The 18,175-nt window shown below is 42.8% G+C and overlaps 1 protein-coding gene across 1 annotated transcript in view; it reads left to right on the forward strand.

The window, feature by feature from the left end:
- LOC116941582 (CUB and sushi domain-containing protein 3-like) overlaps positions 1-18,175 on the forward strand; it is a 409,001-nt gene that overhangs the window by 360,718 nt on the left and 30,108 nt on the right. The window contains exons 53-57 of the mRNA XM_032952774.2: positions 344-517; positions 1,472-1,645; positions 3,833-4,018; positions 4,971-5,144; positions 15,621-15,803. Coding sequence (XP_032808665.2) covers positions 344-517; positions 1,472-1,645; positions 3,833-4,018; positions 4,971-5,144; positions 15,621-15,803 — 891 coding nt within the window. The remainder of the gene's footprint in view (positions 1-343; positions 518-1,471; positions 1,646-3,832; positions 4,019-4,970; positions 5,145-15,620; positions 15,804-18,175) is intronic.

Genomic DNA, 18,175 nt, shown 5'->3' on the forward strand with positions numbered 1-18,175 from the left:
CAGTGGCTTTTGGATAGCTGTCCAACAAAGACAGTCACTGCATCGCGCGCTTTCAGATGCGTTTCTGCGGCGATCTGGAACGCTCTTCCTTCCGATATTTGGAAGCGGCTGGAGCTGTGCACTTTTAAATCTAGATTGAAAACTCATTTCTTTATAACTTTTTGTATTTAGTTTGTTGTCCTTCCCCTGCACCTCCGATTAGCACGGTTGGCTACGGTTCAAAAGAAGTTCTACAATGCATACGGCACCAACCCCTGAGCCAAATTTACATGATTCGTGTGCATATGGTGCATTGCTGATGTCTTCAAAACCGTAATCTCGTGCGTGTTGTTTCGTGCTGCAGCGGGACACTGTGGACCGCCAGAGGCACTGGTGAACGGAGAGGTGGTAGGCGTGGAGTTTGGTTACAGGGATACCGTTGTCTACCAGTGCAACCCTGGCTTCCGACTAATTGGCTCTTCTGTCCGCGTTTGCCAAAAGGACCATAAGTGGTCCGGTCAAGTTCCCAACTGTGTCCGTAAGTGCAGCACTCTCCTGTGCAAATTAGGGGTAAAAAAAGCACTCACTACAGGAAGCCTATTTTCATCAAATGTATTTGACATTTTAAGGCATCTTAACACTGCGCATTCCATTGACTGATTCTTAGATTTTCATTAAATTCAATCGGAAATATTCAGTAGATATATTGAACTTCCTGCTGTGTGATTTTCGTGAAAAACACCTATATCTTAGTTAATAACAATGGGACAAAAGGTGGTGATTCCTTTTTTGTTGTTAATATGATCATGCTTGTTAACATACATATTATTTTGGCATTTTTAACACACAATTTGATAAACTATTACTTTCAATATTTCTAGGCGAAATTGTACTTGCATGAAAGTAATGTTTTTATCTTGCAGTATGTTTACTGAGCAAAGTAAAATGAGCACAAGTAATGTGGTAAAATAACAATCATACGGATTGCAATTGATTTAGTGCTGTAACATGGCAAGCCATTCCAAGGGTACTGTATAATTACTTTTTACATTATGATATTTTTAAATCTTGGTATTTTTATTTGTATATGTAATGTCAATTTCACTTTTATTTTGTTTAACTAGGCGTAAACTCAAGAGACCAGGGTAGTCTAATTTGCAAGAGAAATCAAGGGCATCGGTCTGTCAGTTGCGGGTGATGATGTATAGTCCCAAATGAGTAACTTGCGGTGTCATTTTTTTATTTGGAAAATTTGGACCCTGACGCTAGCACACAGTGGCCTACTCTTGCGAACGACATCAATGGATCTTCAACATCCACTGCGAAGCAGACAGCGCATAGTAGTATTAGGGTTATTATACCCACAGTAATAACCAGGGCGGCCGTTGGATTTGAACCGTGCACCTCTGCCGCATCACTTCCCGTTTGGTAATGTTTGATATATGTCCAAGGTTCGATGTAATACTTGTTTTTTTCCTCTTCCCAATCCAAGCTCTCAGCTGTGGCCATCCAGGCAATCCAGTACACGGTGTTACACAAGGCAACTGGTACAGCTACTCGGATGTGGTAAATTTTACGTGCAATACTGGGTACACGAGTGAAGGCTCAATGCATGCCCAATGTCAGGCCAATGGACAATGGAGCTCTTCTATTCCAGTGTGCAAAGGTATGACCCACCATGGCATTCAGCTTCATCATATTTAACCAGTAATGTTATTCATTTCCCTGCCACCCCCCCCCCCCTCAAAAACATTAAGAGATTAAAGTTGGATTTCCAAGTCTTGATGGGAAAGTATGTCAATAGCATTCTTCATGTGTTGTGTTTACATATTCTTATTTTGTGATAATCATTGTCATTTAATATTAATATTGCACCTCCCACGTAGTACATCTGAAGGTACCAGAGCAACATGGTATTTGAGGTCATTACTCAAGAAGGAAGCAATTGCAGACAACTTGTGTTCAAAAGCAATACAACATAGACAAGAGACAGCAAACGAGTGAACAAATTGAAAATATCGTTAGTACATATTCGTGATATAAAATCTGTAAATGATGAGAACACAACATTTGACGAGATTGCATGTAATTATGTGGCAATATTCGGGTCAATTGTAAAGAAACACTTAGCAATGTGTGGCTACAGGATCTCACCGCGGAGAAAACTGTATTGGCCAGTGACAGTTACAAATTCCCCACCCTTGACGCAGCCTAGGGCGGGAACAATACAGAAGTGTAGTCTAGTTTAAATTATTTCACACTCTGTAATGAAAACCCGTGAAATATATCACCAGAAAACATCTACATGTGCTGTCTACTGCTGCTTGATGCTGCCTAACGTTGTCCAATACTGCCTGCTTCTTCCCAAAAAGACTGAACATTGTTGCTCACTGCTACCCAATGCTTCCCGCTACTGCTCCACTGCTGCCCAATGCTGACTGCTGCTGCTCACAGCTTTCCACTGCTACCAGATGCTAGCCACAATTAAAAAAAAAATCTGTCCTCTTCTGCTCAATGCTGCCCTCTACTGCTTATTGTTTCTTGTTTCTCCAAACTGCTGCCCAATGCTTCCTGATTTTCATTGCTGCTCAATACTGTCCATTGCTGCCCCAAGTTGCCCACTTCACTCGTGCCCAATCCTTCCGACTGACAAACTTTTAACACACTGTTCCTCACTGCTGGCCAAAGCACCCTCCTGACCACTGCTGCACCCTGTTGTCTGCTGTCCACGACTACCTAATGCTACAGGCATCAGTTAAAATGTGTTACTCCGAGTGTGGAACGTTACCATGGTAAAGCTGAGAGCTCCCCCTAAATCCCCCTCCTTACCCACCTCCACTCTAGACCATCCTTTCGCCAATAGCAGTGCTGGTAATGCATTTAAAGAATTCCTTACACCTTCATGGAAACTCCAATCGAGAAAATGTACGAGAAGGCATCAGAGTCTACCTACAGGGAACGTTTAAGTGATCAAGGTGCTTCCGTTTGTTTACAATGTGACTCGAAAGCAAAAGGCTCAACAATATAAGCAATAAACAACAAGCAATGGTGATGTCTTGTATTGTTTTAGAGTTATTATTACTCAGTTGACCAAATTACACTACTATTCAGAGAAGAATCAGAATCTGTATTGAGGGTAGTGGCTCTGCTTTATTCAATCAGCGCCAGCAACTGCTTCGATAGCAAGTTCATGTTAGAGAAACGCACTTAAATGTCACAATGATCCTTCTTTATCAGCCCAATGGAGGCTGTACTTTTGCGGCATCCCATTTGAATAATTTGTGCAGTCCATTTGTAACCACGTGATTGCACAGTAATTTTTATCATTTCATTCGGAGCCGTTGTAGATGTTTTGGCTTCCGACGTATGAGTTTGTAGGCTACGTGGTCACCATGGAAGTAGCATCACATAAAAAAAAAAACATGTATTGTATTCAGCACTGACTGGTCTACATAATAGTGGTTGAGTGATATATGGCATTCTCTGTATGTCATTGCTTGATATCAGAAACTCAATTATGGGTGTTAACATTACAGCGCTTGCTATTATTATTTAAATTGATGCCATAAATTTAATTGTTAATATCACATTTTAACAGAAATGTAAATTCTGATTGCTTTAACGGTGATTCATCTTTACTTTTAACGTGATTGAGTCTGGTGATATTAATAAGAATACTAACACTCATGAATTGTACTGACGGTCGCTAGACGCCCATGATGTTGAACCGAACATCTTATTGGGCTCTTCGTTCTCAAAATAAATAAAATCTAAACTTAAATTGCATCTTCGAGCCTTCATTTATTAGCCGTTCAGCAATAGTTTAACCTATTTTTCTGTTTATTGTTAACAGTTGTCAACTGCACAGACCCTGGAATCCCTCCCAATGCCATTCGAAAAGTGAGCAAAGGAAATGAGAACTTTATGTTTGGAGCGATGGTGTTTTATGAATGCAATCCTGGATTTTATCTCTTTGGTTCATCTGTGATGACTTGTCAAGAAAAGGGTACCTGGGACCATCATCCATCTCAGTGTGTGGGTGAGAAATGTTTTCTTTTAAGCGTGATATTAACATTAAAACAAATAAAATGAGAATGTAATGCATCACTTACACTATCAGACGTCATACCAGTCAACGAGGGCGAGATGTTAAATACCTTACCGTGATGTCTGCATGTTCTCCCCGTGATTGTGCGGATTTTTATTCGGGTCCTCCGTTTTTCTCATCATTTAAAAAAATGCATTTAGAGTATTTGGGTGCTTTACATTTCCACATGATAAACCACGCCATTGACCTTTCAGTTGTGACCAGGTTCCTTCTGAAAATGAGCTATAGAGCTCAGTGGGCCTTACCTGGTAAAATAAAATAGTTTAATTTAGTTGAAGTTTATTTTCATTATCTTCTAGGCCATCAGTTATATGCCAAATACATGTAGTCTATTTTTAATTCATTGTTTACTTTCAGTACAAATAATTTCATCAATGTACTTTACATATTTACCTGTATTGGTTACACGTTTATACTACGGTAATATAAATGCAATGCATAGCTATTCAGAAATCAACTGAAATGAATGCTTTCAACTGTGTCATGCAAATGATAAACTGAGAACATAACCCTTAAATAGCTTACACCCAAATGTATACCCTATTGTTAGTAATAAAGAAATTACTGTTTCATAAGAACTGTGCCTTCTGTTATGAGCAGAGAACTCTGAAACCCATTGTTTATGAATGGAAGAGAGTAATACATTTTTGTAGGTTTTGCAGCTGTGCTGTGTAACTCTCTGGTGTGTGTTTGAGTTGCAGCACATGTTGTTCAATATGATGTTTTGCTCCATGTGCTGGAAGCTCCTTCATTTCCTGAATAAGCTTTCGGCGCACAGAGAAAAATTTCAGACGTCGTGCCAGACAATGTGCGGCACAACCCTAAAATGCACGAGTGACCTATCTGATGTTTTCATTTTAACTGAACACCCGTACCCTCACAGTGGTGAGCTGTGGCCACCCGGGAGTGGCCCCCAATTCTCTTCTGTCTGGGGAGAAGTTCACGTTCGGGGCGACCGTCACCTACAGCTGCACGGGGAGCCGCCTTCTCATCGGCAATGCCACTCGCTCCTGCCAGGCCGATGGGCGCTGGACCGGCTCCCAACCGCACTGCGCAGGTGAGACACACGGCATAGGTGACTGCTTGCTCATGACACTGCTGGTGGAAATGGCCCCCATTACACAGCCCCTCTCGAAGGTATGTTGGGCCTGCTCTTCCATGTTGGCCAGGCATCTTTGAAGAGGTGGGAGTATTACACAATTTGCCTACCGCATGTGACTGCCAATTGACTTACTGTGGTGTATCCATTCGTACTGCTCGGTTGACAGAGGATGTAGAATTACATATCCATCGCGGTAAACATTACACCATGGCAGCATCCCACATGGCACGGGTGCGCATGGACAAATATTAGTTAATTTAACCCGATAATACATGAGACAGTGTTGTTTAGAACACTAGCAGTAAAAGCTATTTCCTTTATTCTTTGGATCTTTCGGTAAAGTCACGTAGAAATAGAAAATAATAAATTACATAATATCATATGACGTTTCGATTGCAACGCAAGCAATCATCATCAGGTACAAATGAAAGAGAAACAAACCTAGTGAACTTAGAAATATAATGCAATACAGCGCAGATAATCGGCTAACATAACAGTCAACACCCTACCTGGTTGATTACGTTCTTCTAAAGATTGCTAGATTTAAGAGAGAGATAAGAGACAGAACCGGAAACACATATACAGACACATAAGCAGAAAGAGTTAACACAGAGACACAGAGAGAGAGAGACACACGCATAGGCACACAAAGAAACAACGCCTCTGTGTTGAGGCCTTAAATAGGTAGAGAGGGGGGACAGAGAAAGAGGGGGGGGGGGGGTTAGAAGAGTTAGCATGTCAATGAGAGATCCTGTGCCACCGCTGGAGGAGAGAGCAACAACCGAGGGGAGACAGAGAGAGAAGAAGGCAACACTAAATCAAACAAACTTAGTAAAATTTGGAAATGTAATGTAATGCAACACAGAGAGTCGGTCAACACACAATTAACACATCGCCTGGTTGATTAAGTTATTCCAAAGATTGCTCAATTAGAAGTTAAGTGTGAAATTTGAGAGAGAGACAAGACACAGACATGGAGACACAAACAGAGAGAGACAACAACGAGACAGAGAGAGAGAAAAAATTGAGCAATCTTTGGAATAACGTAATCAACCAAGCCATGTGTTAATTGTGTGTTGACCGACTCTCTGTGTTGCATTACATTACATTTCCAAATTTTGCTAAGTTTGATTTAGTGTTGCCTTCTCTCTCTGTCTCCCCTCGGTTATTGCTCTCTCCTCCAGCGGTGGCACAGGATCTCTCATTGACATGCTAATTCCTCTAACCCCCCCCCCCTCTATCTCTGTCCCCCTCTCTACCTATTTAAGGCCTCGGCACAGAGGCCCGTTGTTTCTCTGTGTGCCCATGCCTGTGTGTCTCTCTCTCTGTGTCTCTGTGTTAACTCTTTCTGCTTATGTATCTGTATATGTGTCTCCGGTTCTGTGTCTTATCTCTCTCTTAAATCTAGCAACCAGGTAGGGTGTTGACTGTTATGTTAGCCAACTATCTGCGCTCTATTGCATTATATTTCTAAGTTCACTAGGTTTGTTTCTCTTTCATTTGTACCTGATGATGATTGCTTGCGTTGCAATCGAAACGTCGTATGATATTATGTAATGTATTATTTTCTATTTCTCCGTGACTTTACCGAAAGAACCAAAGAATAATTCCTGCAGTCACAAAAGCGCCAAATCAACTATTTCCTTTACCCAGGAAGCCTTACCAAGTCTCATGGCTCTATTTCAGGAGGATCCTGCATTTTGATATTGGCTAATTCCTTGCATGGGTATTTGTCATTTAGGAGAAAACCAGAGTATCAGAGAAAACACTCAAGCCTGACACGGATAGATTTAGGATTTCGTTGCTCTACTTTCATCTTCTGACCACCTCACAGTCAAAGCCTAAAAAACCTGGTATCGATAGGTATTCTTTGGGTCTTTCGGTAAAGCCACGTACATAGAAAAAAATATCAATATAATAGCAATATCACGACGCTTCGATCGCAACACAAGCAATCATCTTCAGGTGAAAAAAGAGGGGGAAATCTGCCGAGGCAGTCTGTTTATAAAGGTTTAGAGATGGGCGGGGCATCTAATGTTAATGTAGGCGAGGTCTCCGTAACCTGCAGTAGGTCTACACCAATCATAGAGCTGCTTATAAAGGTTTAGAGATGGGCGGGGCATCTAATGTTAATGTAGGAGAGGTCTCTGTAACCTGCAGTAGGTCTACACCAATCAAAGAGCTGTTTACAAAGGTTTAGAGATGGACGGGGCAGCTAATGTTAATGTAGGAGAAGTCTCTGTAACCTGCATTAGGTCTACACCAATCAAAGAGCTGTTTACAAATGGTTTAGAGGTGGGCGGGGCAGCTAATATTAATGTAAGAGAACTCTCTGTAACCTGCAGTAGGTTTACACCAATCAAAGAGCTGCTTATAAAGGTTTAGAGATGGGCGGGGCAGCTAATGTTAATGTAGGGGAGGTCTCTGTAACCTGCAGTAGGTCTACACCAATCATAGAGCTGTTTACAAATGGTTTAGAGGGGGGCGGGGCAGCTAATATTAATGTAGGAGAGGTCTCTGTAACCTGCAGTAGGTCTACATCAATCATAGAGCTGCTTATAAAGGTTTATAGATGGGCGGGGCAGCTAATGCTAATGTGGGAGAGGTACTACGGAGCTGTGGGGGCTGGCCATTGTATTGTGAGAGATTAGCATGTCAATGTAGGACATTTGAAGCTCGGCGAGAGTTCGGACAGCGCAGTGGCCACATGGAGGTGGAAAAGAATGGTAAGCCGCCATTTACTAAAATAGCTAACGGTGGCTGTGTTAGTGAATGTAACTCAGAGAGTCGAAAATAATTGCTAACATATGTAGGTAGGATAGGAACATCACAGCCAGTTATGACCTAAACTGGTTAATAACATCCTTCCAATGATTGCTCAGTTTGTACCCATCTTCTCGGTTGAAATTGTGTCTGTGTTTATATATCTGGATGGCTTCATGAACGAATCTTTGTTGATAGCCAGTGGGTTTGCAGAGTACCTTCGTCTTGGCAAAATAAATTTCGTGTGTGCCTACAGCGTTAAAATAATGATCAGCCACGGCTGAGGTATTGGTCCTACCATGTTTCAGATCTGCCTTATGTTCACGGACCCGGTCCGAGACATGTCGCTTAGTTTCCCCAATGTAACTGCTGCCGCAGACACAGCTTAGTTTGTAGACACCGGAGTATTGCATGTCAGGGATCACATCCTTCACAGAAGGGATCAAATCACAAATTTTACTTACTGTGTTGAATCGTACCTGGATCTTGTGTTTGCTCATGATTTTGGAAATATTTTTGGTGACCCTTGCTATGTATGGCAAGGTAATGGTTTTGATTGGGTCCTCAGATGGTTCTCTCCCCACGGTTGGGTTGATAGCTTTCCGGATTGTGTAGTCCGAATATCCTTACCTCTTGAGAGCTTGGTGTACGTGCTCCAGTTCACTGGCTAGGTGGTGATGGTCGAAAATGCATCGAGCTCTCTGGTATAGAGTTTTGATGAGGGAATTCTTCTGGGATGGATGGTGATGGGAGTCAGGTTTTAGGTAAGCATCCGTATAGGTGGCTTTCCTGTAGACAGAGTGTCCCATTGAGCCATCAGGTCTCTTTTCGATTCAAACATCCAAGAATGGTAACTTGCAATCCTTTTCCACTTCCATGGTGAATTTGATAGATGGGTGTATGGAATTGATGTGGTTGAAGAATTGGTCTAGAGCTGGCAGGCCATGTGGCCAGATGACGAACGTGTCATCTACGTATCTCTTCCAAGGAAGGACGTAGGGTGGATACCTGGATAGCATTTGTCTCAAATTTCTCCTTGAAAACATTGGCTACAACTGGAGACAAGGGAGAACCCATAGGGGTACCTTCAACTTGTTTATAGAATGTTCCATTCCAGTTGAGGTAAGTGTTGGTGAGGCAGTGTCTAACCAGGGCTGGTACATCAGCATTCAATCCTTGTTGGACCAAATCTTCAATGATTGCAATGGTGTCAGGCACAGGGATTTTGGTAAACAAAGATACCACACCTAAACTGCCAAGCAAATCACCTGGATATAGTGAGGTGTCCTTAATTGAAGATATCAAGTGAGCTGAGTTAAGTACAGCTGAGGTGGTCTTACCAGTGAATGGTTGCAAGGTCTCAGAGATAAATCGGGCCAGTTTGTAGGTCGGACGTTAGCTGTGTTAGTAAATGGCGGCTTGCCATTCTTTTCCACCTCCATGTGGCCACTGCACTGTCCGAGCTCTGACCGAGCTTCTAATGTCCTACATTGACATTCTAATCTCTCACAATACAATGGCCACCCCCCACAGCTCCGTAGTACCTCTCCCACATTGGCATGAGCTGCCCCGCCCATCTCTAAACCATTTGTAAACAGCTCTTTGATTGGTGTAGACCTACTGCAGGTTACGGGGACCTCCCCTACATTAACATTAGCTGCCCCGCCCATCTCTAAACTTTTATAAACAGCCTGCCTCGGCAGATTTACCCCTCTTTTTCACCTGAAGATGATTGCTTGTTTTGCGATCGAAATGATTATTTTTGATTATTTTTTTCTATCTATGTGGCTTTACCGAAAGACCCAAAGAATATGAATTCCTGCAGTCACGAAAGCTTTAAGTCAAGATTCATGTATAGGTAGTTTCCTATGCAGAAATACACCCCAGAATGTGCTGTTGTAAAGACATTGTAGCTGGATGGTAAATACCTGGCTATACGTTCCTGTAACCTGGAATCAGAAGTGGGTTGCTGGAGTTGCGGAAGAACATGCTGTAAAAAGGAAAGGTTTTTTTTAAACATTGATTTCCACCAGACATGAGTAATAACAATGGAGTGGATCGATGAGTGTGTAGTATCGTGAATACAGCCACGACTCTAAGTGTAGAGACACAGATGTCTCTGTGGGTCGCGCCAGCCACAGTGCTAGAGGAGCGCCGGGTGCCCCGATTGGACAAGCTAAGGGCACGTGACCGAAAGCAGGCCTCGATTAGAGGAGTCAAGGGCACGTGACCTGAAGCAGTGTCTCGATTGGAGGAGTTAAGGACACGTAGCCGGAAGCGAGGGCGCCGTTCTTGATTCAGCAAGGGGCGGGGCCGGGGGCGAAGGGATAAAGTGAGAGTGCGTTTCGGGCTCAAGAGAGTTAACAGACACGCACGTAGTGAGGAGCCTAGAACAAGTTAGCCACATTTAGCAACAGAACCGGGTGTACAGTGAATTGTTTAATAAACGTGTTGCCTCCTACAAAGGTGTGTGTGCGCCTCAGTCGACATACACTACAGGTGGAAGGCAGAGTGGAGTGGTGTGAAAAGGTTTAGGTCATGTGCATACAGTTCACGTGTGAGTTGTGACGGTGAGGAGACATGCGGGTACACAACTACGGCATGGATGTATCTATGGAAACTATTTGAGGCGGACAAGGATCAAAATTATGAATGAAGGATGTGCGTGGGTACCGGTCTGGGAGCTTGTCTGGGGCGTCCCGGTATACAGGAGGTCGTGGGTTCGATCCCGATCCTGACGCCTGTATATTTTGAGTTTTAATTTTTTCCCTGTGGTCGCGTGAATTTTTCTCCGGGTCCTCCAGATTTTTCTTCCACATTTAGAATCAACATGCATTTAAACTATTTGGCTGCAATAAATGTCCACGCAATAAGCCACTTTGTTGAGATATAATTTGTGGCCAAGTCGCTTCTGAAAAAGAGCTATATAGCTTAGAGGGCCTGACCTGGTAAAATATAGTTTTTTTTGTACACAAAACTGTTAGATGCACTATTAAATAACACAATGTGCATCATAACTGGAATGCTGAAACCAACACCAACCTCCTGGCTCACCATTCTGGCGAATATTCTGCCACCAAATATCTACAGAGATGTGCAAACTTCAAGGGAGTTTACTCTTTTTCTTGCTAACCACGACCTCAACAGTGCACCTCACCATCAACTAGAGTTCTGATCCCCCTTCTGGGATGTCGCTACTGTGACCATCCTCGAATCTCACTCCGATCGGGAAGAATGCTGGCGAACAGTGTGAAAAAATGTGGACGCCACAGTGCAATTGTGGTCATGCAACCCAAACTATGGACCCTATAGTAAAGCATTAGAGCCTGCGCTCCTTCAATGGAGAAATAGCAAAACTACACGAACGAACTCTCTTGGCAATCAGACCTCGCCATTGGCATTCATATCCTGAACCTATTGCCATAGGCAAGCATGGAAACTGATGTTCACACACTGTACTCGATACTCCTTTTTGTCTGAATCGACCTAGAGAGAATCCATGACATGTTCAAGCACAACCTACCATTTGTGTTGTCTATTCCCAGTAATTAAATGCAGGCGATAGTGGAGTATGTTTTAACAACTGCACCGCCAATCTCATTTGCATAGTAAAGTGCACAAGCATGCATATTATTAGCAAATGCCAATATAACACAATCCAAATTGCATGCAAGTGTGGGTACAGTCCATGAATAAATGCCAAGGAGGACCAAAATCAGGAATGAGACAGGAGCAGTACGATGAGCGATGCAGTACAGCTTTTGCCAATGCAGAACAATCTTGTCCAATTATCCCCGGTGATCACCGTGGCTGTTGAATTTTTTATCACCTGCTGAGGTCCTAGCTAAATGATGTGGTGGTGAATGCAGAATTTTGCTATGAAATTATTTATGTCACAAAGCCATTTTTTTACCAAGAGTATACAGTATAAAGTGCTTAAAAAGCTGCAACATTGCAACGTATTGTGATTCGTGTGTTTGTAATGATATGGCACAGGATTAATTTGCATTCGTCATATGCTGTGTGTATATTTATATATTTTTGGAGCAGGAATGCAGTGGTTAATGCACTGTGATATGAACACGGTGACCCGAGTTCGATTTAAACCTGTTCTGGGCCTCCCCTAGTCTAAATTGACTTAACATGAAAATGAGTACCTGGCACTGTCTAAACATCAGCACTGGGGAGACAAAGGCGGCCGGGCGTGGTGCTGGCCATCCCCCCCCCCTCGTGTGCTGTGCCAGCCTTCATCGGTGCTCGCTAACAGCACTTGCCCCAACGGTCTGTTAAAGGCTCTCGTTGGGGATCTTTGTCTTTTGTATTATTTACTATCTTTATTTTACCAGGTTAGGCCCACTGAGCTTCATCACTCTTTTTCAAAAGTGACCTGGCCATTGTAGCTTATCATGTGGAAAAATGTTTAGCAGCCAAATACTCTTAAACACATGTTTATTATTATTATTGGTACTTTCGGTAAAGTCACGTAAATAAAAAATAAGAGAAATTTTTAATAAAAATTAAAACATTGAAAGTAATAAAAGCAAAAAAACCCACGACGTTTCGATCGCAACACAAGCGGTCTTCATCAGGCGTTGAGAACAGTGGGGGCAAGCCTCCAAATGTAGCTGCTTATAAGGGTTCCAGAGAGATGGGAGGGGGGTAATTGCACCTCGCTACACCCATCAGACAATGGGGGGTAGGAATGGGGCAGAGACAGGGGGAGAGAGAGGGGGTGGGGAAGAGATAGGGGGGAGGAGAGAGGGGTAGAGATGGATGGGGGGGGGGAATTGCACCTCGCTACACCCATCAGAAAATGGGGGGGAGGAATGGGGCAGAGACATGGGGAGACAGAGGGGGGTGGGGCAGAGATAGGGGGGTAGAGATGGGAGGCGGGGGGAATTTCACCTCGCTACACCCATCCACACTACATGTTAATAAATGTGGAAGGAAAAACCAGAGGACCCGGAGAAAAATATCCGAGACCACGGGGAGAACATGCAAACTCCAAATACACAGGCGTCAGGGTAGGGATCATACCAACAACCCCCTGTATAAGAGGCGCAGTAGTTAATATCTTTCAACCGCGGCACCCATATATGTAAACTCAGTCCTCTGACCCCGATTCACCTGCCGAAGGGATTAGATACAATTTTCAATATCCTGAGTTCGAATCCAGGTAGCCACCACACATTTTCAAGCATTACTCTGAGCCCAGATCACCAATAACACACTGGCAAAAAATTGTAGCACTTGAGGATGCAAAAAAAATGTTTGACTGCCATGCGATGAATATCTGTATAGCAGGGATAATGGGAAAGTGCAGCATGACAAATGTGGATAAGAGGTCACTTGACAGAATTTCAGAAGTAAAGTAGATACCACCTTCCATGGACCATTCTTTGCAAAGGGGTTGAGAGTCTGCTATTTAAAAATTTCAAATAGACACTATCTCATGACATGATGCCGCTGGCACCAATTGGGATACATTTTGGGTAAAAAGTCGAATGCATTTTTTTATTATGAATTAATTGTGAATATTGAATTGACATGTGTGGTATATATATAAAAAAAATCGCAATTATTATTTTCCCACGATTCGCAACCCCGGTCCGAAAATCTTGCAGGGGTGCATAAAAATTAATTATCGTGATGTCGAAGCAGTCAGAAGACGAGCGTTATGAGCATCTGAACACAAAGCTTCACAGTGTGTTGCCGTATAGGAGCACCCAGCCCGATGACGATTGGCTGCATGTTCCAAAGACAGATTTGACTCGTGCCCTAAACTTGGTCGAACGATTCCTCGATTCGTTTCCGGAATAGTTTCTTGGTGGACGGTGGCACAAAAGAATGATGACTCATGTCACACTTTGGAATGGGAAAGCAGCTGCTGCATCTAAGGCAACTTCTGATGGAGAATCTGCAGTTCTGTTGATGGCAACTGCGTCTGCACATACGGAGTTGCCCTTTATGAGGACCGGTGTGTTATGCTGCACCAGTGTACTGCCAATACGTCCAAATAACATGGACATATGATAGCAGATGTTATTTTTAGTATATTTTGATGATTTAAAATATTGAGTGATGGGGAGATCACCGCACATGACAACAATTGGAGTGCATGTATCCTTCTGGTATAATTCTCCAACTGTATATACGTATATATCCTTCCTTGGTGATTATAAGATATTGACGTTTTGTCCTTGAAAAAATATCATTGGGCTAAATTATAACATTTTTCTTTAAGCATTTTAATTAATTAATTAATGCTCTTGCTAATGGTTGTGTAAATCATCATTATGGTTGTGATTCATTTCAATTATATTTCTCCTCATTTGTCATCTTGGCAATTTCCTACAGTTTTTGCGAGTGATAACAACGCTATACATCTGAGCACAGTGGCGATTTGCTCTGGCATTGTAATTAGGAAGAGACAATCTGGTAATATCAGTAATTTAAAGTGTCACAAAATCTGGCGATGAAAATAGAATGCAGTGAACTCAAGAAACATTGGGATATCACATGTGCACACAGATTGACAAATAACATGTTTATTCCTCAAGGTTCCTGTGACTTATCTCAAGGGATCCATTGTGGATTCAAGATAACGATATCAAAACTTAAGCTAGTGGACCATTAATTCAGATTACAATATAATTGTGCATGGTAAGCCGAGATAAATAAATATAATAGATTATGATAATTATTTTAGTGATCATAACTCTGCGTTGGACAAAGAAGTAAAGCTGTGAGTAGAAGATGATTTTGTAAAGAAAAATGTTATACTTAAAAACAATTTTCAGATGTTACACCTACAACATTGAGACCATGTTATACTGCCCATCAGCTTAATTTTAACTGATGTGCCTTGTGCAGTCACGGCGCAGGTTAAAATCTTTTGAACACATTGGGGCATAGCTCACAGGTGAGACATTGTATTGTATCATATGGTGACAAGCAGTGGGTTGCAGGTTTATGAGATTTAGTTTTTCGTCTACGCCCTTTTGAGTTGGGTCAATTAGGAACATCATCTGTATTGTCATTGCCAGTCAGTGGACTTAAAAAAAAATCTATCAATAGCAAATGTGTTCGTGGGTCAACTACAAATGCACTTGTCACTATGTGACATTGTGTGGCAGGCCAGAGGGACAGGCTATTAAGTCACCCTCTCTACCCCTGCCTCGCATCTGGCATCACCAAGCTGCACGTACAAAAGTGGCTTGGCGTAACATGCTACCTCTCAAGTGCGGTCAATAATATTTTACTCCCACTGTCACAGTCTTCGCCTTAGCCTCTAACAGGAACATGACTATTTTTATGCAAACTTCAGACCCAAAGTAAATCATGCGACTTTAGATAATTTTAGTCTCTACAAATGATAAAAAATGTAATTTTAAAAAGAGTAGATGGTACGTGCTTATGAATCAGTGGCATCTCGTAGAGGCTTAGAAGGGGGAGGAATTGAATTCTGCTTAATGCTGAATCTCTTCAGCAATCCCTCCCTCCCTTCTGCCACAATTCCAGGTTGATACGGATGAGTCGTTTACTTATTGTGGGCCAGTAGGTGTGAAATACATACGATATATGGGCTTAATCTTGCCCCAATTTCACAAAGCTAGTGATGCCTCTGACCACGGATGCACTGTGACATCTGCCAATTCTGTTTTGCAGGGGATTATTATGGATTTTGTGGTGATCCCGGGATCCCGGTGCACGGTTTCCGCTCCGCGGATGACGTACGTGTCCGCAGCACCATCCGCTTCTACTGCGCCGAGGGATACGTCCTGCGGGGATCAAGAGAGCGCGTCTGTAACCCTGGGGGCGTCTGGTCCGGCACCCAGCCTGATTGCCACGGTACTTACTTTAAGCAATGACAGCCGAAGCCTCCAATGCATAGCGTAGCATGGGATCACAGACATACATCGTGTCCGGCAGAGGATTGAATTTGCTTCAAGGACACAAGACAAAGTGTGACTTGTAATGTGCTTACATCTCATGTTCTGATCAGTTTTATCAGTCTTCTGAAGAGTGGTTGATTGTTTAGTTGTTTTCAATATTAGCCCATTATTGTATTTAATTATGATTTTTTTTCTCTTCATCTACCATGTTCAATCCACTGTTGGGTGAAGGCCTCCCCTAGTCATCACCATCCCTTGCAGTTTTTGCAATGGCACAGTCTGTCTTGCTCCTCTGCATGATCTGATTCCATTGTTCCATCTCAAGAGCAGTCTTTCATTTGGACGTTTTTCCTCCTTCAACTTCCGTTCCTTCACCAGTCTTGATTGCCTGCTAGTATTCCCTCTCATGATGTGTCTTTCCCAAGCCCACTTATTCATCTTGACATTTAACGCGATATATCGCAGTGGCTTTTGACTAGCCATCAAACAAAGAGGGTCACTGCGTTGTTCACTTTCAGGTGCGTTTCTGCGGCCGTCTGGAATGCTCTTCCCTTCGCTATAAGGAAGCCACTGGAGCTATGGACTTTTAAATCATCTAGATTAAAAACACATTTCTTTGAAACTGTTTTTTTGCGTTTCATCTGTTGTCCTTCCCCCGCACATCTGATTTGCACGGTTGGCTACATGGAGTGCAAAATAAGTTCAGCGTACAAACGTATAGATCATTTGTGTTTGTTCTCTGATGGATTTGTTTATCTTTCTGTCTCTCAGTGTAATTCCCAGCATGCATCTCTCCGTGTTTTTTTTTGCATAAATGTAACCTTTTGTTCTGTGCCGTTTGACATCATCCATTTTTCTGATCCATATAGCACGGCATGTAATATTCAGTGATTGAAGACATTCTTCTGTAGTCACATCGCTGTGTTGCTCGTCGTTATTACATGATATTTTAGAAAAGCACTCCTTCCTGCTCTCGTTTGCCTCATGAGTTAATTATTTGGATCCTGGTTCACCTTCACTAATTGTGTGAGATGTGCATACTCTGCATTCTTTATTTCAATTGAATCTCTCTTACAACTATTTAATTTTGTTCACCAAGCTTGGCGAGTGACAGTCGTTGTTTTTGTGCTTATTGTAAAGATATGCGAAGGGGCATCCCTACAATTGCTTGCTTGTATCACGACTGCCAGAAGGGCCTCCACGAGAGGAAGCTCTAGAATACCCTGTAAAGGTTTGCTCGTGTAACTGAAGGTAAAAATGCAGCCTTGGAATTCCTTGCTCCTACCACTCCTGGCAGAAGGGCTTCCACTAGCACAGACCAAGAGCCAAAAAGTACCCGTGACTTCTGCAAAGAGCCAAGTGTATATATAAGTGTGTGTATATATCGACAGTTGTTTGCACAGCATGGGAGACATTCATTATTCTTTACTACTGTGATTGCACGTTTTATGTTATGCTCCTTCCATAGAGCTGCATGTAGTGGATTAAGGAGCCGCATGCAGCTCAGATGATGTCAGTTGGCCAAGGCTGCACTAGAAGGAGCGCTAGAGAACCCATCCAAAGGGCATTTAGCCTCCTCATCGACGCTGCTCAGACAGCTTGGAATATGTGGGAATACCCACTTTTGCATTACCCTTGTGGACTCTCTCCAAACACAGGAATAAATCGTCACGTTTATTCACGTGACAACTTTATTAATTGTATGTGTCGGGTGGAGGAGGGTATACGACATCCTTTTATTTACACGATATGACCCGGAGAAAAAAAACATCTATTGTGAATCGTTATATTGGTCACAAAAGCCTACAAGTAAAATTTGACTCAAGGATTGGTAAGGCCCTTCCACCAGCAGTGGCGTGAGCAAAGCTATTGCCGCACCACACCTTCACCTCGCCCCAGCAGCAGCCTATACTGTATATGTATGTATGTTGAATTCCTTTCGCACCATACGTAGCCAACCGTGCTAATCGGAGGTACGGGGGAAGGACAACAAACGGAACACAAAAAGCAGTTATAAAAAATGAGATGTCAATCTACATTTAAAAGTGCAGCGCTCTCGTGGTTTGCTAATATCAGAAGGAAGAGTATTCCAGATGGCCGCAGAAGCACACCTGAAAGCGTGCAATGCAGGAGACCATTCGGCCAGCAGTGGCCTGACTAAGGAACTTGAGGGCTACACCTTCACCTCACTCATTGTGAAATGAAGGGTATGAACCGTATTGCAATAGGGCATGCACCACGCCGGCTTGTGAAAATAGACACAGTGCATGGGGGAACCCACTCGGGCAGGCAGTTGACAGAATGCTTGGTGAGGCCCTTCCGCCAGCT

The sequence above is a fragment of the Petromyzon marinus genome, chromosome 12 (genome assembly GCF_048934315.1).
Source record: "Petromyzon marinus isolate PM22_M1 ecotype Great Lakes invasive population chromosome 12, UKy_Petmar_22M1.pri1.0, whole genome shotgun sequence".
NCBI lineage: Eukaryota > Metazoa > Chordata > Hyperoartia > Petromyzontiformes > Petromyzontidae > Petromyzon > Petromyzon marinus.